This window comes from Saccopteryx bilineata, chromosome 1, assembly GCF_036850765.1.
Source record: "Saccopteryx bilineata isolate mSacBil1 chromosome 1, mSacBil1_pri_phased_curated, whole genome shotgun sequence".
NCBI classification, from domain to species: Eukaryota; Metazoa; Chordata; class Mammalia; order Chiroptera; family Emballonuridae; genus Saccopteryx; species Saccopteryx bilineata.
The window spans coordinates 106470930-106485927 of NC_089490.1; the positions used below are offsets into that span (position 1 = coordinate 106470930).

Below are 14998 nucleotides of genomic sequence, written 5' to 3' on the forward strand. Positions count from 1 at the left end.
TCACCACTGAAGGCATAAGCTGACTTTAGTGTCCTCATCACTCAGCAAGGTAACATGTTAAGAGAACAGACAACTGAATTTGGATGTTAAAAACCCTCCTTTTCCTGAATGAGAGTGATAGTGTTTTATTGAAATGTATGTATTTTTAAAAAGTATTATAAAAATAATAGCTGCTTCCATGTAGATTTGTCTTTAAATTGCTGACTTTTTCCTGCACAACATTTTGCTTCCTTGCAACCCATTCTGTTCCTAGATCATCGGCTGAGAGAAGGTTCCCAGTATGTTTCTCGCAAACCAGAAGTTTGGAGTCAACCTAAGTGGGGCTAAAGCGGGGCAGGGACAGCAGGTGAGCGCTGGTGCCGCTCGCCTCATCCCTACGCACTCCTGTCCCTGCTGGGCTGGTGCCATAGTCAAGGCCCTGAGACTAGGACCTCCCTGCAGACAAATGTTCTGCAGACCATTAGACAGGGGAAGAACCAAATACTCCACAGTGACTTCACCAAGTACTGGCAACACTTCCCACGCCCTATATGCCAAGGTACTGGCGCCCCCCTCAGCTATGCCCGGTCTGGGAGCAGCCCGGCTAAGGAGCCTTACCACAGTGGGCGGCAGAGGGGTGGCAGAGTCCTATTGTAAGCCTGGCTCTGCCACCGGGACAGTCAACTGCTCCTCAGACATCAGACTAGGCCTGGCTGTCCTCTGGACCAGAGATAAAGGTCACGCCCTTGAACCCACAAGAAGTGTGGGTTCAAGGCCATTACTTCCCGCACGAACAGCCTCACAAGACCAGCTAGCAACAACCCAGCGCGACAGGAAGCTCTGTCGGTGCTGACCCTCAGCACGTTTCCAGGGCGGCCGTGCGCTGAGTTTCTGCCTCTGACGAGGGATGCGCGGTTTGTCCTCAGTGCTACCTCAGTTGCACACCATGCGGTCCTCCGCAGCTGGCTCAGGCCTGATGCCTCCGGGGAGGGACTGCCCTACCTGTGCATGGGCAAAGCCCAGCATGGGCTCCATCATGGCTGCGCGCTTCCTGTACTGTAGTGCGTTGAGGGCGCAGTAGTACTGCAGGGATGAGAGGTGCTGTTTCCGCCGGGCAGCTGCCACCTCCTTCACCACCTCGGCCTTCACCTGTGTAAGAGGTGACAGGGGAACTCTGTGACAGGCAACTCTGTGAGAGCATGCAACTTTAGAACATGGTCGCTTCTACATTAGAACCATTTTTGTGACCAAGAGAATAAAACACATATAAGGTTCCACCTTGTGTTTTTCAAAGTCCACACTAAACATACCAGAGTGATAGCTCTCCATGTTTTGAGGCTGCCCTACCAAGTGCCATCAGCCTTTAGGAAAACAATATGGCTGGGCCCTGGTTCACTGGTGAGACTGAATTCTAGGGGAATCATGTAACAAATAAAAGTTATATGCCCGAGGCCCTGGCCGGTTGGCTCAGTGGTAGAGCGTCAGCCTGACATGCAGAAGTCCTGGGTTCAATTCCCGGCCAGGGCACACAGGAGAAGCGCCCATCTGCTTCTCCACCCCTCCCCCTCTCCTTCCTCTCTCTCTCTTCCCCTCCCGCAGCCAAGGCTCCATTGGAGCAAAGATGGCCCGGGCGCTGGGGATGGCTCCTTGGCCTCTGCCCCAGGAGCTAGAGTGGCTCTGGTTGCAAAAGAGTGACGCCCCGGAGGGGCAGAGCATCACCCCCTGGTGGGCGTGCTGGGTGGATCCCGGTCGGGCGCATGCGGGAGTCTGTCTGACTGTCTCTCCCCGTTTCCAGCTTCAGAAAAATACAAAAAAAAAAAAAAAAGTTATATGCCTGAAAATATCCACTATTATTATAGCAGTGAAAAAGCTAGAAGGCAGGGGTTAAAGACTGAAAGTCAACACCCAGGGCAAGCAGTTCAAGTGCCTGTGTGTATGAGTTAGAGCAGTGGTCCCCAACCTTTTTTGGGCCACAGACTGGTTTAATGTCAGAAAATATTTTCACAGACCAGCCTTTAGGGTGGGACGGATAAATGTATCAAATGTATCATGTGACTGAGACAAGCATCAAAAGTGAGTCTTAGACGGATGTAACAGAGGGAATCTGGTCATTTTTTAAAAATAAAACATCATTCAGACTTAAATATAAATAAAACGGAAATAATGTAAGTTATTTATTCTTTCTATGCGGAATGGTACCAAATGGCCCATGGACCGGTACTGGTCCGCAGCCTGGGGGTTGGGGACCACTGAGTTAGATAATCATACGAGGTACCCAGCTGAAGTTAAAATCATAGTGTGATTATCATTTGACAATGTTTCCAAGTTGGTGTTTGAAAACCAGTTTCTAAAGCTAGAATTGGGAAATGGAAGTCTACTTAGCAGATTTAGAATAAAAAACTTAAAAATCCATGTTTAGGAAATAAGGGAGGAAATTCACCAAGGCACCCTCAATACCACAACCTCACAACAGGAAGAAACTAAAGGAGCTTAAGTAAACGAGGTGAGAAACAACACGTAAGGGGAAACTCTTACCTTTTCATTCTCCTTTTTTTTAGGAAGCCTGCTGTATTTCGCCATCGACAGGTCATGCTCTGAAAGTGAAGATGGGTTGAGAGGCAAGGACACTCACTGAGCATTGCTGCCCACAGACGCACCGAACCCGCACACTAAGACTGCAAAGGATGCCTACCGTTGCTGGCGAGTCCAAAAAGATCCTTTAAAGTGCTTACTTCTGCACAAGAGAAAAAAAATGTCTTAAAGCAAAGAAAAAACAAAACAAGCCAATCCAGAGCTTTATGCTTTCCCAAGAAAATAAAGGTGCACATGAGTACGGGGAGGAGCTGCCAGCACCGCCGAGGTCCTCTGCCCTCATGGGGCTCTGGCCCGTGACCGGGAACCTCGGTCTCACTGCACACTCAGGGACCCTGACTGCCCACGGTGCCTGTTCTCTCCAGACAGCCCCTGAGAATCTGTGAAGGAGAGGGCTCCTGGGGACAGGGCTGGAGTGCACGGTGGCCAGGGGCTATTCATGAAGACCTGGCGTATAAAACAGAAGCTCACTCCTCAGCCTCAAGTGTTCTAACACATCTTTCATCAGAATGCTCTGACTACAACAAACCCCAGAAATTTCCTGTCGTAACCATCTTAACAGCTGACAAAGGAATATGGGATGCTTGTTTTAATGAAAAAAATTTGAACCTAGTACTAGACAAGCCAACGCCAGCAACCAGCACCCCAGGTGGGCGCTACACCCATCACACACAGGGGTGGCTAACAAAGTCCAAGAAGACCAAGGAGAGCAGTGAGTGTCCAAGGTTAAGAAGTTAAAAACACAGATACCTAAAAGAACTGGATACTTTCTACAATTTTAAAACTTTCCATTCTCACTCTGCCAGAGCAAAGCATTCTCATGTGTAGGCTGCTTTTCAATTTACCTCAGGACTGCCTCCAGGTTATCAATGTCTCTCCCTAGTATTTTTACTATTGCTGCTGTCCCACTGCTTTCTGCCTTTCTCCTGCATTTCTTCTATTTCTCTCTCACGGTTTACTTTCTTTTTTTTTTTTTTTTAATTTTTGTGTATTTTATTTATTTATTTTTGTGACAGAGACAGAGAAAGACAGAGGGACAGATAGGGACAGAAAGACAGACAATGAACAACCTTAGTTGTTCATTGATTGATTTCTCATATGTGCCTTGACCAGAGGGCTACAGCAGACTAACTGACCTCTTTTTTTTTTTTTCCTTTTTTTTTTTTCTGAAGCTGGAAACGGGGAGAGACAGTCAGACAGACTCCCGCATGCGCCCGACCGGGATCCACCCGGCACGCCCACCATGGGGCGACGCTCTGCCCACCAGGGGGCGATGCTCTGCCCATCCTGGGCGTCGCCATATTGCGACCAGAGCCACTCTAGTGCCTGAGGCAGAGGCCACAGAGCCATCCCCAGCGCCCGGGCCATCTTTGCTCCAATGGAGCCTTGGCTGCGGGAGGGGAAGAGAGAGACAGAGAGGAAGGAGAGGGGGAGGGGTGGAGAAGCAAATGGGCGCTTCTCCTGTGTGCCCTGGCCGGGAATCGAACCCGGGTCCTCTGCACGCTAGGCCGACGCTCTACCGCTGAGCCAACCGGCCAGGGCCTAACTGACCTCTTGCTCAAGCCAGCGACCTTGGGCTCAAGCTGGTGAGCCTTGCTCAAGCCAGATGAGCCCACGCTCAATCTGACGACCTTGGGGTTTCAAATCTGGGTCCTCCCACTTCCCACTCCAACTCTCTTTCCACTGCGCCACTGCCTGGTCAGGCCAGGCAATACTTTCTATTGGAGCAGAGCTATGATGTTTTTCCTCAATGATTTTAAATAGCTTTCTGAATATTCCTTGTGTTGTCCTGATTCAAGTTATGCACTTGAATTGCTGGGTACATGAATAAGGCAGCCGAATGAAACACTGCATAGAGTTAATATTCTAATAACTACTATTGTGTCTGATGGGTACTAGATTTATCAGGGTGATCCCTTAGTATATAAATAAGTATCTAATCACTGCATTATACACCTAAAACTAATATTAGTATATCACCTATAACTGAAAAATACAAAAGTATTATTATATTTTTATCAAGTGAGAGGAGGGAAGGCAGAGGACAGACTTTTGCTAGCTCCTGACTGAGATTCACGTGGCAAGCCTCCTACCGAGCAATGCTCTGCCCATCTGGGTTTTTTTTTGTTGCTCAGCAACCAAGCTATTCTTAGCACCTGAGGCAGAGGCCATGGAGCCATCCTCAGCAGGCAGGGCCAACTTGCTCTAATAGAGCCATGGATGAAGAAGGGGAAGAGAGAGAGAGAGAAGCAAGAGGGGGAGGGGTGGAGAAGCAGATGGTCACTTCTCCTGTGTCCTGACCAGGAATTGAACCTGGGACATCCACACACTGGACTGATGCTCTACCTACCACTAAGCCAACTGGACAGGGCCAAAAATAAAAAAATACAAAAGTAATTTTTTAAAAAGAGATCTGATAGCCCTGGCCGGTTGGCTCAGTGGTAAGAGTGCCGGTTCAGTATGTGCAGGTCCCGGGTTTAATTCCTAGCCAGGACACATAGGAGAAGTGCCCATCTACTTCTCCACCCCTCCCCCTCTCCTTTCTCTCTGTTTCACTCTTCCTCTCCTGCAGCCAAGGCTCCATTGGAGCAAAGTTAGCCCGGGCACTGAGGATGGCTCCATGGCCTCTGCCTCAGGCGCTAGAATAGCTCCCACTGCAACAGAGCAATGGCCCAGCTGGGCAGAGCACTGCCCTCTAGTGGGCATGCCTGGTGGATCCCAGTTGGGCGCATGCGGGAGTCTGTCTGCCTCCCTGCTTCTCACTTCAGAAAAATACAAAAAAACAACAACAAAGATTTACCTTTTTTAACTTGCTGCATGTTTTCTAGAATTTTTTTTAACTTTAAGGTATTCCAGTTTTAAATAGGAAAACTGTATTATGCTGAACAAACCTTTAGTACTGTACTCAGGTTTAGACATTTTTGGTGTTCTAAAATGCTGATATAAGAAAATACAATTCTTGGCCCTGGCTGGGTGGTTCAATGGCTAGAGCATTGTCCCAGTGGGCCAAGGTCGTGGCTTCAATCCCTGGTTGAGGCATGACAGTACAATAAGCAATCAATGAATGCATAACTAAATGAAACAATGATTTGACACTTCTCTCTCTCAAATTTATGGAAAAATTGAAAATAAAATACAATTCTATGATTTCTAAGCAATGATTTATTTCAATGAAATAACAAAAGGACTAGAAAATTTGGATTCCTTTTTGTAACACCAATTAAGTTTTTCAAGATTGTTCTTTTTTATGTTTTTTTGACTACCCTGGTTTCTTTTTCTTTTTTTTTTTTTTTTTCATTTTTCTGAAGCTGGAAACAGGGAGAGACAGTCAGACAGACTCCCGCATGCGCCTGACCGGGATCCACCCGGCACGCCCACCAGGGGCGAAGCTCTGCCCACCAGGGGGCGATGCTCTGCCCATCCTGGGCGTCGCCATGTTGCGACCAGAGCCACTCTAGCGCCTGGGGCAGAGGCCACAGAGCCATCCCCAGCGCCTGGGCCATCTTTGCTCCAATGGAGCCTTGGCTGCGGGAGGGGACGAGAGAGACAGAGAGGAAAGCGCGGCGGAGGGGTGGAGAAGCAAATGGGCGCTTCTCCTGTATGCCCTGGCCGGGAATCGAACCCGGGTCCTCCGCACGCTAGGCCGACGCTCTACCGCTGAGCCAACCGGCCAGGGCCTTGACTACCCTGGTTTCAAAGAGATATAAAATGATTCTAAAGTTTTATTTTAGTTGAAGAGTCAAAATCGGTTCAAAAGAGCAACAAGTCACAGACACCCCACTCAGTGAAGTGAGCCTTGTTCACAGCTGCACCCTCCTATTTCTCATGGGAAAAGCATGGTCCCACCCCCTCCTCTCCTCTCCAAGCTTCCCACCGCTTCCCGTCCCGAAGCATTCATGCCTCCGCAAGAACAGTGTGCCTTTATAAGTGCTCCCAACTGGTAATACAAACCTTGCTATCTTTGTCTACTTGGGAAACGTTAATTCGTCTCTTAACATCCAGCCCAGAGACCACCTTCTCCAGGAAGCCTTTCCTGGCACCCTGTCCTCAAAAGGGTAATGACGTCTTTCTGTGTCCTGTTGCTACTCCTTATACATCTCTGTCTGCTGCCCTCATCACATGATATTACAACTGTCTGTTTCCAAGACTGTTTTATCAGCCTGTAACCTCCTTTAGGTGAGCCAAGAACACACGGGGATTCAATAAAAGCTAGTTAAATTGAACTGCTTTAAAAGGGGGGGGGCAATTCTCAATGATTCACACATTTAAAGAAATTAATGCAGTACAAATCATTATTAAATGAATTAACATTTTGAGGGTAACTGGCACTGAGTTAAGTTACTTTACCTGTGAGATCCTTTTCTCGAAATTGTACAATGGGTAGAACCATTGTGTCTGCCAACTGTTTAGCCAGCTCTGTATGGAGAACATTAAGCTGAAAAAACAAAAACAAAAACGAAATCTATTGAAGAAAATTCTATTCATTATTACTGACAGCATTTTATTTCACTACGGAATCACAGTGAACACTTCCACGTGGTTAGAGCTCAGTTACGCTGCCTTAGCAAATAAATACCCTTCTGACATAGTAAATGATACAGGCCTAGAGGTAATAAAAGCTAAACACGAGGCTCTAACTGACCAGCTGAATTTGCTAAAGGAGTCTCTGAGTCCAGTTCTCATCGTTTTCTGTGCTAACTCCGGCCCAGTGTTCTCAGTCGCAGCCACACCTGCCGGGGGACGAGAACGCTCTGAGGTGCCCGCAGCGAGCACAGCCACCTCTCCACCAGCTCGTGAGCTCTCTCATGCTCAGAAGGCTCAAGTCACACTTGAAAGACAGGCATGCTGGGAACCACCTAACCCTAAAACTGCAGCCAGCTGTGGGCCTGGGCATTCCTCCCTGGAGGAAAAAAGCTCCCTACTAAAACCACTCCGCTCGACTCTAGGCCTCTGCTCTTAGAAAAGAACCTTTCTAAGAACGAGACAGCTGTGTACAAGCATGACTCTCAGACCAGATAATTTTAACAGCTCTTGAGTCTGTCTCCCATTCTACCTCAAGGCCTAGGGAATCCTGCCATGGTCAGCAGTCACGAAGTAAGAATGACCTCCACCAGCACCAGCATCTGGAGTACTTTTTGTAGGCCAACCACACATGCTTCACACCATTTAGTTCTCACCTGCTCTGTGAGTTAGGTCTTATTTGTTGTTTCCATTCTACAGACACGCAAGTCAGTCTCCAAATCCAGAGAACAAACAAGTAGCATGACTGGGATTTTATCCTGGGCTACTGGGATTCAAAAGCCAAGCTCTTCTCTCCACTTTCAGACACAGAGTTTGTCTCTTATGCTAACAAAACTGCCAAAACTTCAAATGTTTGGCCATCCAAATATTAGCAATGAACACAGAGGAAGGGATTCTTCCCCTGGGCCCCAGACTTCCAAGAGATTACTGAGTATGCTTTAGGATTCCTGTGGGGTGAATAGTGGGATCACCCACCAATCATTTTTTTGAGTAAACATGTGGCAAAGTTTCTTTCAGCAGTGACAGCAGTAACATAAGAGTCCCCTTCTGCAGAGATCACCCCCTCATACATCTGGCCAGTCAAGGGTGTGCCTACAGAGGCTGCTTTTTTTTTTTTCAGAGACAGAGAGAGTCAGATAGAGGGATAGACAGTGACAGACAGACAGGAATGGAGAGATGAGAAGCATCAATCATTAGTATTTTGTTGCACGTTGTAACACCTTAGTTGTTCATTGATTGCTTTCTCATATGTGCCTTGACCGTGGGCCTTCAGCAGACCGAGTAACCCCTTGCTTGAGCCAGCAACCTTGGGCTCAAGCTGGTGAGCTTTTGCTCAAACCAGATGAGCCTGTGCTCAAGCTGGCGACCTCGAGGTCTTGAACCTGGGTCTTCCACATCCCAGTCCTATGCTCTACCCACTGCACCGCTGCCTGGTCAGGCTGCAGAGGCTGCTTTGATAAGCCTAGAGACTTGCTTAAGATCAACCATTTATCAGGCAAGGAGCTATAGGCCAAGTTGGTAATGTTCTCCCTTTCTTTCAATCAAGCCCAGGCAAGGCGGCTTTATTCAGCTGGGAATACATGGAGACAGCCAATAAATTAGCCATGAGGAGAGAATGTGTTAATGACTTTTCCTGAATAGCTTCAATAAGAAATGTACTGTTTTCTACTAACTGAATGAAAGTCAACAACTATGAGTGTGTGGCTCTGAGCTCATTGCTCTGATATACATTATTTCATTTAATCTTTATAACAGCCCAATTAAGTGGGCTTTCCCACTACTGCTATTTATAGAGGAAGAAACCAAAAACTCAGGGATAATAAGTGACTTCCCAAAGACAAGGCACTTCAGGAACAGCAATTTCCTAGCTCCTCATTTTCTTCCTACCTTCTTAAGGTTCAAAGGCTGTGTGTCATCAACTTTCTGCCCCGGGGCTTTGGAGAGGTATGGGGCAACCCTTTCTAAACCCTGCCTCCACTGAGGAGAGTGGACAGAGCACGGACTACCTCTTGACACTTCAGTGGCGACATACAGAAAATGGGGACACCACCATCTGCCTTGCGTGACTGTGTGAGGACAAAGCAGACCATGAACAGAAAACATTCAGAGTGGTGGGGCTGACACACACTTGGCAAATGAGATCCGTAATAAGGACATCCTGTCTCAGATGCACACCAAGGAAGTGATCTAGAAACCTTGCCTTTGGGAAATCACCAGGGACAAAAATCTCTGCCTACCCATTATTACATAGAAGAGCTAGTTCTAAGACATTCTATTATATACAGGCCACACAAATCTTTCAGCTGGAGTTTTAACTTCTGGGTCAAAATTACTTGTCTTGAAAGTTTTTAACCTGCTTTAGGCCCAGGTAGAGAAAACAAACTCAAAAGCTACACCCCTCTTTCCATGTGAGCTGTTTTCACTCAGTTCTTAGAAACTCCTGATGGCACTCAACTTCCAGGAGGCTCTGCTACCCCCCATACAATCACACTTCCAGCCTCCATCCTTTTGGAACGATTCACTCTCCACTAACGTCGTCATCATTCCTGCCCATGAAAATGTGGCTGGGAGTAAATATCTTAACTAGAATTCTTGGTTCTGGGGTTTTGACAAGAAGCCGCATTTCCTTAGCAACTCTCTTCAAGAAAACACACGACTTCAATGAGTGTAGTCTTTGCTTCTCCGCCTGGGTTATTTAGTCATTGTTAATTAATAAACATTTTTCTCCTCACTTTCCAAAAACAAACAAAAATTATCTCTTGCTCCTAATTAAATTATCTGTCCATTTTAAACACACATTTTGAAGAAACTCACAATAGTGAGCTAGAGGATGAAGCTCACAAAGAACTGGTCCACTTGTTCTCTGTTCCGTCCCTAGTGCCCAGACAACACCTGATGAACAGCAGGTGCTCAATCATGTTTGCTGAGTGAATGGGTTCTTGTTGGACTGATTTGTTGAATGAATGAATATGCCATCAGTACAATTTTACATGAATGCTAGCACTTTATAAACAGCAGACAGTGTCGGCTTCATGTCAATGATTCAACAGTTAAGTGGCCTCTGCATTTTGCCTTTTCTGCTTATTCTTTATCATAATCTTCTATGACAAGTTTGCAAGCTCCCAGAGAGATGAAACCGTTTATACCTACCTAATTTTGCAGAGGATTCCGCCTAGCACCCATAGCACCGGAGCTCTTTTTTTACAATTAGGGTTTATGCACTTTTCCTACAATACCTGTTTTTCACAAATCAGCTACAGAGCAGTAGTAGGAAACCCTTTGCACTGGGCTGAATTGTGCCCCCCCCCCGAAAAAAAGAAATGTCCACCCAGAACGTGGTACTATTTGCAAAAATGGTCTTTGCAGATGTAACAAAGAATCTTGAAATGATATCATCCTGGTTGGGCCCCAAATCCAATGACAATTGTCCTTGTAAGAAGAGAGGACACAGACAAAAGAGAAAACATGGGGATAAGGTGGAGTCAGGGGAGAAGGTCATGTGAAGTCAGGGGCAGAGACTGGAGTGATGCAATCACAAGCCAAGGACACCTGGAACTCCCAACAGCCAGAAGAGGCAGAAGGATCCTCCCCCCTAGAGCCTCTGGAGGGAGCATGGCCCTGCCAACAGCTTGATGTCACACTTTTCGCTTCTACTGCTTTAAGCTACCTACTTGCAATTTATTATAGCAGCCCTGAGAGACTAACATACCCTCCTTAGGAAACTAAATTCTTGGAAATCTTTATTTTGGCCTATTGTTCATGTATTCCAAAGCCATTCCCCTCAAACCAAAAACAAATATGATAGTATACAACCTCTTTTATGAAACAGACCTTGGAACATCAACAAGTTGAGATAACATCTCATATTTAAGTAGATACCTAAAAATGGAAAGTGGGCCAAAATAAATGCTGAAAGGAAGTTCAAAAGATGAATCAAAAAAAAAATGTTGCCACACTGCCATCTTACCTCATCCACCACTTTGGAAAAATAGTGAAGTGTAGAAATTACTTCTTCATCGCCTTTGCCAAGAGCAAAATTCTAAGACCAAAGAATAAAAGAGACAGGTGTTAACTGAATGCTTGAGAATCAGTACCTCAGCATCACCCCACAGTACACCCTCCACATCGAGTCCCTTTTTCTCATCAGAGCACATGATGTCAGAGCGTCCAGTGGTAGAAAACCAGCTCTCCCCTTGCTCTGCCCCCACCGTGCACACAACTGTGCCTCCCAAACTATTCCTCCACTGACCATCACCTCTCTGTTCAGACATCATGGTCTCTGAGTTTAGTTCTGAAATTGTTAATGTCAATTCACTTGTAGTCCCTCAGAGACTGTGAACCTTCCCTCAGGGGTAATTGATTGCTTCTGTAGGCTAATGAGAATACATCATACAGACTTGGAGGTAATCACCAGTTAGAATTTATCAGGGGAAAGAAAAAGGCAAGAAAAAAGAAAATAATGGAAATGGACTGTGGAAAAAAGAGAGGGAAGGAGGGTGGAAGATCTCTAAAGAATGCCTTCCGAGAATTTCTTTTCAAGAACACCAGTTCAGGAAGTTCTGAGTGCAGATCACATGCTACATAAATACCAAGTCACCTGCTTTTCATACGCCAGTAGTTGCTTAGAAAGCTGCTGGGTGGCCAGGCACATTTCATTCTGCATGGAGAGAGGAGAGAGAACAGCGAGATTTGTCCAATGCATACACAGTCACTAGAAAGTGGCACTTCTGAGACTTCCTTAAAGATATATGCGTGTTAAATAGTAATTGTATTGAGAAATTATTTAGAAAACAAAATCCATAGGTTAAAACTTGCCCCTTCCACTCAACACCATTTACAAATTACTGCTTCTTCAGGTTGAGTCAATAGACAAAGCTAGTGAACAATTATAATATGGCCAACAAAGACATGGTCCCTGTCCTCCCAGGGGCTTACTGGGGAAGCAGACATAAAAAAAAACACCAAAAAACAAACAAACAAAAAACAGTTATAAGCACAATGTGATCTACAAAGTAAATATTGGAGGCATTAGGGGGTTCTGACACGAAGACCCAGAGGGTCTTTAAGACAGAGGTGTCTTAAGCAGACCCCTGAAGGAAGACAAGAAGTTAGCCATGGGGACAGCTTTCCAGAAGGGGGGGCACCATGCGGGAAAAGTACACAGCCTGCCGGAGAAGCCACAAAGTGGAGCGGAGTGGGTCAAGGCTGGCAGGGCAGGCAGAGGGCACGCAGGACTCAGCGGCCCAGATTCAGACTTTATTGTCAGTGCAAGGGGAATTTAAACAGCACTAGGACGTGATCAGATTCTATCAAATATAGAGCACTGGGTCGGTGATGCCAGATGGTAACAGCACAGCCACAAAGCCCAGGGAGACCCATTTTGAGCTGATGTTTCCCTGGCCAACACTGTCCCTTTCCCTCCACTCTTCCTTATCCCTCTCATCTCTGGCTGCACAAGTTCTCTACAACTATACCCCCACCGTCAATGCACTTAGCGTAGAAAATGTGTCTTATGTTTCCAAAGCTCAGTTAAAGCTTTTCTTCAGATTCGGGGCTTATCCCGTTAGGAATACCAGGCGTGAGTTAGAGCAGATGAAGGGGCGCAGGGGAGAGGGGCTGGCCTGCCTTGGCTTTGACCTCCACTTCCTTTCTAATTCCTCTGGGTTTTCTTTTCTTTTTTTTCTTTTTTTTTAAATTTTTTAAATTTATTTATTCATTTTAGAGAGGAGAGGGAGAGACAGAGAGAGAGAGAGAGAGAGGAGAAACAGAGAGAGAGAAGGGGGGGAGGAGCTGGAAGCATCAACTCCCATATGTGCCTTGACCAGGCAAGCCCAGGGTTTCAAACTGGCGACCTCAGCATTTCCAGGTCGACGCTTTATCCACTGTGCCACCACAGGTCAGGCGGTTTGCTATTTTTTTACAGCGTAAGGCATGATCTCTGCAAGGGCTTGTTTTATTTTTACGGTCCTCCTTCGCAAGATTCATCAAAGCCTAGTACTACGTTTTTGGACCCTCTTTGCAGACATCTGGCTAACCTTCTTCCCTTTCTTTCTCTGTCCCAAGGAACAGGCACTAATATACTCTGAAATGTCCCTTTCCTCCCAAAGTAAAGTTAGGCAAATATAATTAAAGTTCCCAGCTTTGGCATCCAACTGGGGTGTTACCCCTTTCAAAACTAGCCAGGGCTGGCAGCCAAGAGGAAGGCAAGTGAACAAATCCACAAGCACTATGCTAGGCATCTTGACCAGGATGTGCAACAGTTCCCAGCACAGGACAGGCATTCGACAAATGTTTGATGAATGAATGAATGAATGAATGAACAAGGTTAGAAGATTCATCTAAATTCCAAGTTTAAAACAATACCTGGAATCATGAAGGAGGGGGAAAATACTTCTAACCCTATAAGGAAACATCACAGATGGGGGCAGTAAAGTACAAAGACTGGACAGGGATGAAGCAACAGCCAGGAAACAGCCTGCCGCCCATCTTCCGCAGTGTTGTTCTGAAGATCAGAGTGCACAAGAACAACCATTTTAGTCCACTCACTGGGCTAATTCTCAGCTACATCAAAAAATCCCTTCCCCCTCTGAGTTAGCTGCACTGGGTTAAAGGTGGATTTGTTCAAGCTACCTTGGCATCTGCCAGGGGCAACACCACATACACTATGCTTTACAGACCCACAGAATCATCCTAACAACAGCAGCTAATATTTGCTGAGCACTTAATTTATGCCAGATCCTGCCGCCCTGCATGCATTCCAGGCCTTACCTCATTTAGTTCTGACAACCCTGTAAGGCAGGTTCTAATTAGCAATGCAGCTTTATAAATGAAGAAACTGAGGCACAGAGAAGTTAAGCCACTTGTCCAAGGCCACCAGCTAGTCAGCAGCTAGGCTGGGATGTGTATCCAAGTCTGTCTGATTCTAAAATCCAAAATCTTAAACACTACTTTCTAAGATCCCAAGACCTGCTAAGAGACAGAATGAGACTCGAGTTGCAAACAGTAATTCTTTTTCCTTGTGAGATATATTGTCTCTGTCACAACTGCTCAACTCTGCTGCTGTAGCATGAGAAAGCAGCCACAGACAACACATAAATGAACAAGTGTAACGTCATTCCAATAATACTTTATTTATAAAACTAAGAGGCCAGCCCTTGGGCAGCTCCAGCTCTGGACAGTAAATGTTTCTGCAGACCAGCTTTTTTTGCCACAGCTCCCTCAGGAGGCTCTCCATTAAACTACAGTATTTCAGATTCAAGAAACATTTTCTATTCTTCTCATTCATTCCTCTAAAAAAGTTTTTGGCTAAGTCTAAAATGTTACTCCCCTATATCTGTATCCTTTAGATTCTGGTTAACATTTATGATAAACACCCTCCCTGCCTTCAAAACAAGCAAGGGCCACAGGCCACTTGACTTCTCTTCTTTGGCACTTCCTGGCAAGTGCTCCAAATTAATGGAAAGACCGGCTGGGGAGCTTTCAGCCTCAGACTGCGCCCAGCTGAAGGAGAGAGCACGTGTGCGCCACTCATACACCACCACTGCAGCTCAGGGAAGAAGGGGGCACAACATGCACCAGCAGTGTCCCCACGCTGCTGCGTACAATGGACTCTGCCACGTCTCTCCCAGAAATCCCTTGGGAAAAAGCTGTGCATTTTCACATGTGTGTGATTAGGCAGCAAGATTCTGCTCTACCAGTATGATTTCACCAGGAACAAACCGTAAGTACAAAATGGCCTGTCATCTGTCCTGGAAAGAAACGAACCTTTCCTGCACAGAGCACATTATAAGAAAAGTCTTTGAACTAGACCAGCTGTAATCTGACTCAACTTAATGTACTGTATACAAAGGTTTTATGAAATACCGTACCAACATCAGCTAATTAAGCCACACCCGGTCACGTATGC

General features: G+C 46.1%; 1 protein-coding gene and 1 non-coding gene across 2 annotated transcripts in view; one reads left to right on the forward strand and one right to left on the reverse strand.

Annotated features, from left to right (window-relative positions):
* Window positions 1-14998, reverse strand: part of APPL2 (adaptor protein, phosphotyrosine interacting with PH domain and leucine zipper 2) — a 46088-nt gene that overhangs the window by 16999 nt on the left and 14091 nt on the right. The window contains exons 3-8 of the mRNA XM_066263442.1: window positions 11690-11749; window positions 11060-11131; window positions 6919-7006; window positions 2672-2713; window positions 2515-2573; window positions 982-1128 (exon numbers count right to left, since the gene is read on the reverse strand). Coding sequence (XP_066119539.1) covers window positions 982-1128; window positions 2515-2573; window positions 2672-2713; window positions 6919-7006; window positions 11060-11131; window positions 11690-11749 — 468 coding nt within the window. The remainder of the gene's footprint in view (window positions 1-981; window positions 1129-2514; window positions 2574-2671; window positions 2714-6918; window positions 7007-11059; window positions 11132-11689; window positions 11750-14998) is intronic.
* Window positions 1431-1506, forward strand: TRNAV-GAC (transfer RNA valine (anticodon GAC)). The gene has a single exon. It is a non-coding gene; the product is annotated as a tRNA-Val (tRNA).